The following is a 12,691-nucleotide window of genomic DNA, read 5'->3' on the forward strand; positions in this document are numbered from 1 at the left end:
AGCATAATTGAGTAAGCAGTGTGTTCACAGTTGAGGAGCGAGCAGCCCATGGAAGGTTTCACTCAATAGTCACAGGGCTACTAGGTTAGGCACAAGTAGGCATAGGACTAGCTGTCAAGGGAACTGAAGATAGGCCAGGATAAAGCACAATTGTACTCTGAACCTGCAACCTTGCAACCTCTTCCCAACCTGGGAAACTTTACCAGTCTGTCAATTAGTAAGGGGTAGCTTCTTTATGGGAACTTTTGTTCACATGAATTTGAGCAGAAAAACAAAAAGGTATGGTTTGGGCTTCAAAGAAAAGACATCGGACAGGGAAGAGTCAAGGAGCACTTGCTTATCAGGAGACCAGGAAAGGTCAGGCACACCAGTGGCTCAAGCTAGAGAGACTTCACTCACCTCTAGTGTGTATGTGTGTGTGTGCATGAGACATACACAGGTGGTAACATGGTGCTGGGGTCTACTGAGACTGAGGCAGGTAGAAAGAGAGAAGTGAGAGTTAGGCTTGGAGCTTTTCCAAAACTTCAAGGCCAGCCTGCGCAACTTAGTAAGACTTTGTCTTCAGTAAGTAAAAGGAGACCTGGAGGTACAGCTCAGTGTTAAAACTATGCACAAAGCCTGTGTTCCAATCTCCAGTTCTGCCCAAGAAGACAGCAAAGGGGCAGTTGTTGGTATCCGTACCATTGGTTGGTATCCGCTTCCCATGTCTGAGGAATGGTCAGGGTATGGGCTAGGTGTTTTTACCTCTCATGCCCGGAACTGAAATTCAGGCACCCAGATATGCAAAGTAGCAAGGAAACCTTATGCAAAAGCAAAGCCATACTACAGATTAGAAAGAAATACGTTGTCATGAGTGACAGTTGGCCACTTGAGCTAGCATACTAGAGTCCCAATTACTGTTCGGGGCTTTTATGGAGTTCAAGAAGGAGTCTGATTGCTAAGAGGCATTGCACTCTGTTATGATTGCAAGATTTTAGCTATGTTACCTCCCTTTTTCCATTGTATATATCTCTTCCCATAATGTATTTGATTTTAATCAAATGCATTCCCAAGCATGCACAATCAAGACGGTAAATAGGAGTTTCTCCTAGCAAATTCACTTAGAAGACATGATTTACCTTCCTGGGCAGTCACCTAAAACCAATTCAGGTTAGATCAGACCTCCTGCCCTCATACTGTACATAACTGAAGTATCAGTGAATAGAATCTGTTTGAAGGTCAGTAGAGAGAGGAGAAACTTATCCCATTACTTGGAGAGGATGTGCCTGCAAGCTCCACACAGGTTGTGGACAGGGGTCCTGGTTTTCTGACAGTTGCTAGGTGAATTTTCGGAAAAGGAGGTGTGTGTGTGTGTTAGTTGTTCGGAAAAGGAGGTGTGTGTGTGTGTGTGTGTGTGTGTGTGTGTGTGTGTGTGTGTGTGTGTGTGTGTGAATAGTAGGTGTAGGTGAGATCCTCAGGCTGCCAAGTGCATTGTTAGAAAAGGGATGTGTGTATAGCACAAGCCAAGAAGAGTTTCGGGTTTAGAGTTTCCTCTTTAACACCTTAGCTTAGAAGTACAGTTCAGCGTTCTCAAAACACGTGGAGGTCCAATGGTTTTACTTTTCTCCCACGGCGACTGTGGCTGTGAAAGATGCAGTCCCACTATCACTTCCTTCCTTGGGCGGAGAATCCAAGCCGCAGCCAAGCCCCTCCCAGTGACAGTGGCCTGTCTTAGAAAGCCGGTTCCTCCAAGTCTGGAGCAGGTCCTCCAGAGCACCGAGGTGGCGGGGCAGAGCGCTCGCTGCCCTGCTTCTCAGCCACGGCGTCGCTTAGGAAATGACGACACATTTGCGCATGCGTACGGAGAGCCAGCTTCTTACGTCATCGAGGGCGCGACGCCCCGAGGGCCAGCTTGTGCTTTGGTCAGGCGGGGTGGCGGCGGCGAGAGCGGCCGGGAAGATGCCAGTGGCGGTGATGGCGGACAACGCCTTCAGTTTCAGAAAGCTGTTGGATCAGTGCGAGAACCAGGAGCTTGAGGTAGTGCGGCAAAGTGCGGCGGTCGGGTGGGCGCCCGTTTCCAGGGTAACGGGCCAGGCCGCGGCCTGCTAGGAGCACAGTCCGGGTTCATCAAGCCCCAGTTTCTGGCTATAATCAGGAGACACTTCCATTTATAATGTTAAGATAAAAAGTTCACTAAATAAGCTGGGTGCAGTGTCACAGGAATCCCGTGGGCACACGTGAGGCGGAGGCAGGAGGATTGCTGGTAAATTCGATGCCTGCTTGGGCTACGAAAAATCAAAACAAAAAATAAAAGGGAGAGCAGGGGGCTCACCGACTGAAGGGGACAGCAGCAGCTTGTCGATGAGCATTTAGCAGACCGCAGACCATGTTGAACGAATAAAGATTGAGCAGAGACCTCCATAACTACCCGTTGGTAGTCTTCTGTTTTAATCTTACTTAACCTTTTAAAATAACGGGCAGAGAAATAGTGCATTAAGAACCTGTTGGAAGTATTTCTTACTTTTTTTTAAATTTGAGACTAATTAGTTCAATAACGGGGTGGTTCAGAAATCTTGTGCATGTAATGATGGTTTTATGAGGCTTGCCGTGCTGGTGTGGACTGGCCTGTTCCCAGCTGGACAGTTAGGTGCTGGAGGCGGCTGAGGGGCTGAGGAATTTCAGCAGGTGATGGCATTACATATTTGTGAATATGGAAAGAAACTGATAGCTCACTGGGGATCAATAACAGCTCACAACATCTAAGCTCAGATTTTCATCTGTGGTACTTCCCTCAGCATTTGTCTGCATCTGTAGTACTAGAAAACTTACTTTTTAAGTTTTAATTTTCTTTTTTCTGAACGTTTTTGGGAAATAAGGTGCCCACCCCCCCCCCCTTTGTTTATGTAGGCTCCTGGAGGAATCGCCACGCCGCCAGTGTATGGTCAGCTTCTCGCTTTGTATTTGCTGCAGAACGACATGTAAGTAGTGCCTTTTGCACTGATAATGCAGTAACAGATAGGTTACCTTTACCATAATATGTTGTATCTGTTTCTTGTTCAGTCACATGAATAATTAAGCTAGATTTTTCTTTGTTGTTGTTGTGTGTGTTTTATATACCCCTAAAAAACATGGTAAGTTTTTTTGAGAATCTAGCATCACGAACCAATGGAACATAAAAACAATGGTGTTTATTTTTTAACTTATGTTTACTCAGAGACTGTGTGGTGGTCGTGCATGTCTTTAATTCCCCACACTTGGGAGCCCGAGGCAGGCTGCTCTCTGAGTTGGAGGTCGGTCTGGTCTGCAGATCCAGCTCTAGTACAGCCAGGACTACGTAGAGAAATCCTGCCTCAAAAAATCAAATAAGCAAAGCAAAGCAAATTTGTACTCAGTAGAAGCGAAGAAGCTGGAGCTGGCAGGGAACACTGGGAGAGCCAGGAAGGATTAGATATGTTTGAATTAGTCTTCCTGGGTGGGAAGCAGAAGCTTGAGAGGGCTAGAGAATAGAGGCCTGGTGTGGTTCCGAACAACCCGTTGTGATATTTTTTACAGAAACTAAGCTCAGTTTCTTCATTATACATACATGAGTTATTTCTGCTTTGTGATCATGTGTCCTATGATTGTTCCAACCCCTTTGCACTCAGTAGGAGAATGGCTCCAAAAATATAACACATATATTGAGAGGGACACTCAGAGCCTTTAAATGGACACATTTGTATCTAAGTCCGTGGTTTAAATCTGTTGCTGTAGTTTAGGATCTGAATTGTTAATTTTTAAAAATTCAGCAAAAAAAATGAAAAAAATTACCCTGAATAAAAGTTATTTCATGTCCTTTTTTCTGGAAAACCGCTTTTCCTCAACAAATTCATATAGAACTGAGTTGTGCCGTGGCCTCTTTTGGTAGGTGTTCTATTGTGCGTTTACATTAGGTCCTATCGTTCTGTATATTGACTGAGATGACTTGCTTAAACTGATCTTTGTGTACATTAGGAATAATGCAAGATATCTTTGGAAGAGGATACCACCTGCTATAAAGTCTGTAAGTACTCCTGCAGTGTCCCCTGTTGCTTTTAGAATACTAGCATTTACTTAAATGACAGCATCCAGTTCCTCTTTTCTTTCTCATGTATATCACTGAAGCCACTGTTGAGTGAATATTAAGGTTCCAGACCAGCAGGTTCTCTAACGGGGAGGTTCAAACCATCTGGTCTCTCTAATGGGGAGGTTCAGACCAGCAGGTCTCTAACGGGGAGGTTCAGAAATCTTGTTTATGTAATGATGGTTTTATGAGGCCTGCCGTGTGGACCGGTCTGTTCACACTGGCCAGTGAGGTCTAGGAGGTGGCTGAAGGGCTGAGGAATTTCAGCAGACTACTTAATTTGCTGTAATGATGTCTATTTGTAAACTGGCATTATTTACATGGATAGTCACTGTATTAAGATCACACTCACTCTGTTAGTTGGTTTTCTTACTTGGGATGGAGATGAAATGAAATGACCTGAGAAAGGTGTCTTGCCAGGTAGAATGAAGTAAGACTTACTTCACTTCCTTTCCCATTCTCTTTATAAGAATGAAACAGATGAGCTGTTATGAATGGGAACTCTGCAAGTAGGCTCTAATTGACAGGGCCTTGTTAATCAGCTTTCTGGTGGTAGTTTTGTCCCATGAAGAAGTGCTAGCATCTTAAATTTAAGCAGCAGTGCTTAGTTATGATAATTGATCCCCAGACTTCATTCTGAAATTTTTTTTTTTTACTTTCTCATGTTGTTGCAATAAAAACATTAATTATAGAAATTGTTGACATAACTGCTCACAGCATTTTAGAATCAGGCAGATCCAACCTTTGGACATTGCAAAATGATGTTATTTGCAGAGTTCATAGTCTAGAACTGGGCATGCAAGCTACCAAAAAGAAAAGGTTTCACATTTTATACCTGTTGTTGGCCCTGTGACCTGCGGGCTGGATACATCTATTAGAAAAGTAATTTCATCTCCTAAAATGAATAGAGTGTATTTTAATGATACAGCTAACAAATTCTGTCACTTCTGATAATTTTTGAAGATATGTTCGTTATTACAGAGCAGGTACCTTCAAAGACAACACTTTTTATTGCAGGCAAATTCTGAACTTGGGGGAATTTGGTCAGTAGGACAGCGAATCTGGCAAAGAGACTTCCCTGGGATCTATACGACCATCAACGCACACCAGTGGTCAGAGACTGTGCAGCCAATCATGGAAGCCCTTAGAGGTAGCATTTTCCTGCGGTTAAAAGCCATGTTGCACTAAGCTGTCCTTGGAACTCTACAGTGCTCTGCTGTGCTTTGCTGTGTCAGTGTGTACTGTCAAAGTAGACAGTTCTGATTTTGGGACTACCGTTCAGATTTGAGCTAGATCCATGCTAATTGTGATTCTTCATCTCATTGCTGGGAATGTATCGGGAGTAGAGGCTGTCACTGGATTCCAGGTTGCAGTTGTGTCATTGCAATATCTTATCCTCTTCATCATTGCTTTTGTGGTAGACGGGGTCTCGTGTGTGGTCCCTACTGTCCTTTCCTTCTTTGGTTACTGGTGGGTATCACACGTGTGGCCTTGTGAGAGTCTTCTTTGCTGCTAACATGAAACCAGGTAATAATCAAAAATCCATGGCAATGAACCAGGCAGTAATCAAAGGTAGCAGCTGGACTTTGGGCTTTGTCGGCCTCGGCCTTTGATAGCTGTTATGTCCCCTCTCTAGATCCTGTAAAAGGAACCATCACAGCGCCTAGAGGCTCAGTTGTGTTTTCACTTCCTCTGTGATGTTAGAGGCTGGCGTGGTGTGGCTCTGACACATGATAGCTCTGTCCTTGCTGCCTTCCTTTCTCACGTTCTCATGCTTAGGGTCTTTCTGGGTCACTCGTGTTCTTTTCATTGTTCAGGGGGATCCAATTCAGGTAGACAGCATTGGATCCTCTGGGGTGGACTCCCTGACGTTTTGAGCCCACCCAGCATGGGAGCTAGGAAATAGACTCCAGTCCTATAAGAGCAGAATGCACACACTCTTAGCAGCTGAGCCAAGTTTCTAGCCCCAACACACACATTCAGACAGTGAGCTCTCTTACGTTGTTCAGTTCTTCCTGTCCCTTCATTTCTTTCATCACCACCTGCCTTTACTGGGTATTCATTCAGTTGGTGGGCAGGTCCTCCTCAGCACGGTAAGGACATTGGTTTACCAGGAAGCAGAGGGTAAGGATTGCCTGGAGGCAGCTACACCAATCAGCTCTTTGCCTTAGTACCTGGATCAGCACTCAAAGAAACAGTATAAACAACAAAACAGAAAGAGCTGCTTTGAATCAAGAGCAGAATTTCTGGGTAGACTGGGTGGGGAGGAGGGAGTATGGAATGAGGTCATGCGAATGCCCTGGGACAGCTCGCAAGCTAATCTAGGAAACATCAGTGGGAGGAGTCACTGAAAGGTGGGATTGACAGGATTAGGTCAGCCCAAAAAGTAGTAAGTACAGTCTTAAAGATGCAAGCTGCCTTTTCCTGGTGCTGAACTGCAAGATCATTGGCAGGATTTGGATAGGAGCTCCCAACTCATCCAGCAAGTGTTCTTGTGTGAACTCTATTCTTTCTCGTACCGCCTTGTACCTGTGAGATTAAGAGTTGCTTCCAGCCCACAGACACCCGTCCTGTCTAGTGTAGCATGCTGGAGCTTGATCTCTGGAGCCGGGCTTTTAAGTTCTCATTCTGTACATTCACCTGCTGGTGTTGTAAGACAAAATTGAAGAGGTGACTTGTAAACACTGGTCATACCTGAGGTACTATTCTGTTCTATGCATGAAGAGATTTTCTTGAGACTGAAATGGTACTGATCCCTAAGTGGTACATACACCTTTTTCTCTCTAAATGCCAGCCTGGGAAAGGCAGTCTTAGAACAAATTGGAATTGTTCAGAGTTTCAAGTTTTGTTTCTCTGTGTATGATAAACTTGCTAGTTAAGAACAACCACAGCCTTGCCTCTTAAGGTTCCACAATGTCTCCAAACAGCACCACTAGCTGGGGACAAGAGTTGAGACACAAACCTGTGGGGGCAGAGTGCATTCAAATGATAGCACCTTCAGTTCTGTGCGCACCAGTCAGTTCTACCAGGAAATCAGACATCTTGGCTGAAGCGCCTGGTAGGAGAGCTCTTTATTACAGAAAGGGCTGGCAAAGCACTGAGGGAGCACTTGTTCAAGCAGCCAGTCTTCACACACAGCCTGAAGGATGGCATGAGGGCCTGTAGAACAGGACTGATTACGGAGCTGTGCAGGGATGGCAGCTAGAGCAAGGGTGTGGCTGCTGATTGTCACCAGAAAGCCTGCTTCTGCCTGTTAGACCTCTCCTGCCTCTCCACAACCTGCTGCTCTTCTTCCATTCATGGTTGGCCCCTCTGTATTCCCTACTCCAAAAATCTGACCAAAAATACCTGACCTAAGACAGTAAGTTTAGATGGTAGGAGATTTGGCGCGTACTCCATGCTGCATGTGTGTTCCTGCCATTGCTGCCTTGCTTCTTTCCCACTGAGTGTTTCATAGGGAAATCTCTGCACCTCTTGAGACATTCTAAATGTCCCTTGTCCTCGGTGGGGAATGAGGGAATGCAACATGGCATCCGTGTGTTGTTCATGTGTGTGACTGCAGAGGTAAGAGGGGTCTTGCCTTCCATCTTCACATGGAAACTCAGGTCTCCAGGCTTGGTAGCAGGTCCCTTTACCCACTGAGCCATTTTTAGGGCCATTGTCTGGAGTGTTTGAGGCCTGGGAGAAAGCCTATGGCTGAGGTCATGCCCCATTTTGGCTCCAGCAGTACTGTCAGTATGCCCATGTTCACAGGAATACAGCAAGGGCTGTTTCAGACCTTTAGACAGTGGGGCCCAGAGCTCAAGAGTGGAATAGGAGGAGTAGTCTGGGCTAAGGGACTGGACTATTCAGGAGCAAAAGGTTCCTGCAAGGACCTACATTGGTTAGTTAAGAGTGCAGAGGGAGTTTCAGTGTGGTAAGGGTTGATTTTACACGTCCAGCCCTCAGGAGTAATTTATAAAATCTGAGTATTTCTTAGCCAGGTTGGCAGCCTTCTGGAGAAGCCCTAGTATTACCAAAAGGGCACTAAATAGGAAGACTGGCTGTGTTGGATGGGGCAATTGTCTCTCTGGAATTTCCTTAATGTCAGTGTGAGTCTGGGCAATGCAGAAGACTGTTTGCAGGAAGAGTTCTTGTGCTGGGGCCTGGCAGCACTTCTCTAGAGAGCAGACCTTCAGGCTTGGGCTCAGGATCCTGACTTAATGCACACTTGTGAGTTAGAACAAGTGCTGGGGGTAAGGTTTGTCCATCTGCACCAACAGATGCTTTATCGGAGACCCTCCCGGGAGGGGCAGTGGTGTTCCTCCTCCTAGTGTTTGCAAGAGAAATGGAGCAAAGGAGATTTAAAAGGCTTGCACCTTAAATTCATGAACATTTGCTTTCCTATGACTGGGGTCTTGTGGGTGTTGTTTTCCGTCTCTGTAGCTTTTGTCCCTGTGCAGTCTGATGAGAGGAATGTGTGCGGTCACAGAGTGCAGGGTCCCTCATACCTTCTGGGCATGTGGTGTCTGCTTTGGTGGGTCGAGTCTTGCCTATAAATAGAAACTGGATGATAGAGCCGTGTCCTCCTCTCTTGGTCCCTTCCTCCTACAATAGATGCAACAAGGAGGCGTGCCTTTGCCCTGGTCTCGCAAGCATACACCTCCATAATCGCAGACGACTTTGCAGCCTTTGTCGGACTTCCTGTGGAAGAGGCTGTGAAAGGTACTTGGAGCTGGCTGGTTACATATAGGGGACAGAAATGATGTAAGCCATAGGTTCATTGTGGCTCTAGAACTCTAGAACAACAATGCTTTTGCAACTTGGGTGGTGGGTTTGTTGAGGAAGTGATATAAAGCACTTCTCACATAGCTTTCCGTGTAGCACCTACTCAAAGTCAGTCCCACGCCTGCTGAGAGAGACTCTTAACCCAGTGGAAGAACACTGGGTACACTTGGTCACACTGTTTACGGTGATTGACAGTCTGGATTCTCCAGCTAAAATGGGAGCCCATAAGTGTAGAGTATTGACTATTCTTCTTCAGTTTCCAGAGCTGGAGCAGTCTCAGGCTCACAGGACAGCAGGCGCTGGAGGTGGCAGTATGGGTGGCGGTGTATTATTTTGTGAGCAGTTGGCTTGGGGATGGGACATTAAACCCAGGGACTTGTGCACTAAGAGAGTCATCATAGAAATTTCTCATGTCTGTTTGGAGTTAGACTAACTAGCTACTACTCCAGAAGACCAAGCATCTGTCCGTAATTCTATTGGCCCCTGAGAGGCCTTTGGTATTTTGTAGAATATTTCAAAAATAAGTTGTCTGTAGTAACCTAGTAAATATCCCACACATGACATGGTGAGGGGGTGGGACTGGGTCATGCACTGCTTGTGCCCTTCTCCCATCTGTGTGAACTCTGCACTCTCAGGTGTGTTGGAACAAGGATGGCAGGCTGACTCCACCACAAGAATGGTTCTTCCCAGGAAGCCAGGTAAGTGGGACCTCAGACACTTGACACAGAAGCATTGAACAGTTGATATGAGAGCAGAGTGACATTGAAGGTCACCTACGAGAGACTCCTGTAACTGATTGGATTAGTTGCTTAGATCTTCTTTCAGGTCGGGCCCAGGCCCCTGCCCCTGCCCCTGCCCCTGCCCCTGCCCCTGCCCCTGCCCCTGCCCCTGCCCCTGCCCCTGCCCCTGCCCCTGCCCCCATTGTTTCCATCTGCATCCCTGCCCTTTCATCTCACCCTCAGGACATGCTCATTCCTGTTTGGGCTGCTTCCTCCTGGGTGCAGGACTGTCCTCCCCAGTCTTCAGAGTCAGGTGCCGTGCCCTCATCACCGTCCTCCTGCATCAACCCTACTTCCCTTCCCCTGCTCTGGGCACCTGCTATTTGTCAGATGTCAGTGCTTAGCCCCAGCCCCACAGTCATGGGCTATAAGGAAGACTGAACAGATAGTGTTTAAAGAGGGCAGATTCGTGTCTCCACTTGAGAATCAGTTGTTTGTTGTGGGTGTGAGCCATTAAGGTCTTGATGTGACTTCTCTTGGTTGTGTGTAACTGTCTTTCTTATTTTGTTTAGCCCCTGGAGCCCTGGATGTTTCCTTGAACAGGTTTATTCCCTTATCAGGTATGTGTTTTCACACCGGACATGTTTAAGTGTTGCATTGTTGGCTGACCTGTTTTCTGTAATGAGTAGTGATACGCATGGCTGTAAGAAAGCTGTAGGCTCCTGTAGCTCAGCCCAGCCACAGAGCCTTCCTGTCCTTAATTTGATGGCCTCTGGGGTTCTGGACTATATTCCCAGGGCCCCCACAGTCCAATCCAGCATTGGTGTGTAAATCCCTGAGGTTGTTTGTGCTGCTGTCACTTGTTGACAGTGCCGTGTTCTGGTTGGACCAGGCACATGAGATGTCTTCTTTACCCTAGTCCTCCAAGGGCTGTCCAGGCAGAGCTGGGGTCTGAAGAAACGCAGCACAGCAGACGTTTGAGTCTTTACGTAGCCCGCTGCAGCATCACCAGCTGTCCTGACATGTGTTCATGTCTGTCTGACACAACCAGCCTGCCAAAATGGAGAGTTCATGCCTGCTGTTCTGAACTGTCCAGGCCTCTGGCAGCCATTTTTGTTTAAGAAAGTTAGACCTCCCTCCACAGGCTGATGGCAAGGTGGATGTTCTGCCATACACCAGCTTATTTAAAGTGTGTATCCCTCTTTGTCCTGCAGAGCCTGCCCCAGTTCCGCCAATCCCCAACGAGCAGCAGCTTGCCAGGCTCACCGATTACGTGGCTTTCTTGGAAAACTGATCGATCACTCTGAGTTCAAGATTCACCTTCAATCCCTGTCACTGGCAAACAGACATGGAGTTTTATTCTGAGTTCGGAACAGGGTGAGCACCTCTGTGTCCTTTGGGTGTGATAAAATGCACATAGAAGATGAAACGCATTGTACAGTTTTCTCCTCAGACACTTTTGAATGTCCTTGGAGCAGTTTTCCTTTGTATTGATCACTTTGGTTGGAGCCATCAGTATTATACAGAGTTTCTGTCAAGGACCGGACTCCGAACACAAGCTGTCCTGCTTCAAGTAGCGAGAGGGCGCTCTGGCATACAACACACTCCTGCCTAGCACTGGCCTCTAGCTGAAGTGATGGGGATTTGGGGACTGCCCTGGGCGGTGCCCTACCCACATTGTCACTCGTGCTCTGGAGAATGTGCTCTTCTTCCCTTCCCAGAACAAGGAATCAGTGATGTAGAATCAGAAAGAGCCGATGGTGGCAGGTGTCTCCTGGGGAGGAGCTTGTCAATGCTATGTTTGTCTTCCCATTGTGCAAGCATCCATTGCATGAGACAGACAGTCTGCAATGAGAACGCAACTTAGGTGCAGATGGGAAACTCGAAGTTCTGATGCCTCCTTTCAGAGGAAGGGAGGAGCATGGAGTGCAGTGTGTGCTGAGGGAGCTCCTGAGCTGAGGGCCGGCCTGCAGCCCTCCTGCTGCGCATCCTCCTGCTGCGCATCCAGACCCCGTGTAGAAAAGCTCAGTGCATCTCTTTTTGTTCTCCTATGGCAGCAGCCCTTGAAGATTTGAGTTGGTTAATGTATCTTCAGGTTAAAACGGCCCTGGTTCATTTATTCTGCATTTGTTCAATAAATATTTAATTGAATTCGTAAACTGTTTCATCTAAAGCTGGTTCTAGAAATTTCATATCTTGGTCTTAACTGTGGGCACATTATAAGTTTGTTCTTGTCTCAAAAATACTTTAACTTCAAAAACTACTTTTCTTTTGGGAATTTTTTTTAAACATATTTTATTTATCTATTCATTTAATGTATGTGAGCACGCTGCAGCTGTCTTCAAACACACCAGAAGAGGGCATCGAATCCTCATTACAAATGGTTGTGAGCCACTATATGGTTGCTGGAATTTGAACTCAGAACTTCTGGAAGAGCAGACAGTGCTCTTAACTACTGAGCTATCTCTCCAGCCCTATTTGGGAATTTTATACATGCCTTTAATGTGTTTAGATCAAATTCATCCTCCTTTTCCTCTGACCCCTCCCTTAGAACTTAATTTAAAAGAAACTGTCTCACCTATGACTTTGTGATGAGTTACCTAATTCCTGTTTTGATTGATTTTTATTGGCTCTTCTGGAAGTACAATTTTTTAAAAATCATTTGGAAATACTTTTAAATTAGCATTTTATTTCATCCTGGGAAATCATGTTAAAATGTTTAACAGTTGAGGAAATGAAGCCTTCAGAAGTCAAAGTGTTGAGAATAAGGGCAGTAAAGCCAGCAGTATCACTGCCAGTACCCAGGCCTAAGTTGACTGGATGGCTCCTGTTTCTAATAGCTCATTGGAATGAACCCAGCTGTGTCCTGTCAGGGTTGGGGATTTTGTTTGTGAGTAACTGAAGCTAGGAATGGAGTGAGGTGATCTCGTGCTGAGCACGATTTTTGGCCAGAATACCACATGGATGGCCACCAGCCCAGTTACTGATGGAGCTGTTTCCCACTGGGGTCTTCTAAGCCAGACCTCTGCTGTTCATGTTTCTGGCACCATTACAATTCCACGCCCCCACAGAACTATTGAGCCCTGCATCCAGCATTCCACCATTTTCCCAGTCCAACACGAAAAAC

The 12,691-nt window shown here is 46.3% G+C and overlaps 1 protein-coding gene across 1 annotated transcript; it reads left to right on the forward strand.

The window, feature by feature from the left end:
- Positions 1 to 1,888: 1,888 nt before the first annotated feature.
- Cops8 (COP9 signalosome subunit 8) lies at positions 1,889 to 11,719 on the forward strand. Its single transcript, NM_001013227.2, has 8 exons — positions 1,889 to 2,016; positions 2,887 to 2,957; positions 3,970 to 4,018; positions 5,096 to 5,228; positions 8,675 to 8,782; positions 9,481 to 9,543; positions 10,137 to 10,184; positions 10,779 to 11,719. The coding sequence occupies exons 1-8, from the start codon at positions 1,939 to 1,941 to the stop codon at positions 10,856 to 10,858; spliced, it is 630 nt and encodes a 209-aa protein (NP_001013245.1). The 5' UTR covers positions 1,889 to 1,938; the 3' UTR covers positions 10,859 to 11,719.
- Positions 11,720 to 12,691: the final 972 nt, after the last annotated feature.

This window comes from Rattus norvegicus, chromosome 9 (assembly GCF_036323735.1).
Source record: "Rattus norvegicus strain BN/NHsdMcwi chromosome 9, GRCr8, whole genome shotgun sequence".
In the NCBI taxonomy this organism is placed as follows: Eukaryota; Metazoa; Chordata; class Mammalia; order Rodentia; family Muridae; genus Rattus; species Rattus norvegicus.

What these genes read in the sequence shown, in the direction of transcription:
- Cops8 (NM_001013227.2), top strand. Translation starts at nt 1,939, where the DNA reads ATGCCAGTGGCGGTGATGGCGGACAACGCCTTCAGTTTCAGAAAGCTG. An exon ending in AATCATGGAAGCCCTTAGAG is followed by an intron (nt 5,229 to 8,674) that starts GTAGCATTTTCC and finishes CTCCTACAATAG; the next exon opens with ATGCAACAAGGAGGCGTGCC. An exon ending in GGTTCTTCCCAGGAAGCCAG is followed by an intron (nt 9,544 to 10,136) that starts GTAAGTGGGACC and finishes TATTTTGTTTAG; the next exon opens with CCCCTGGAGCCCTGGATGTT.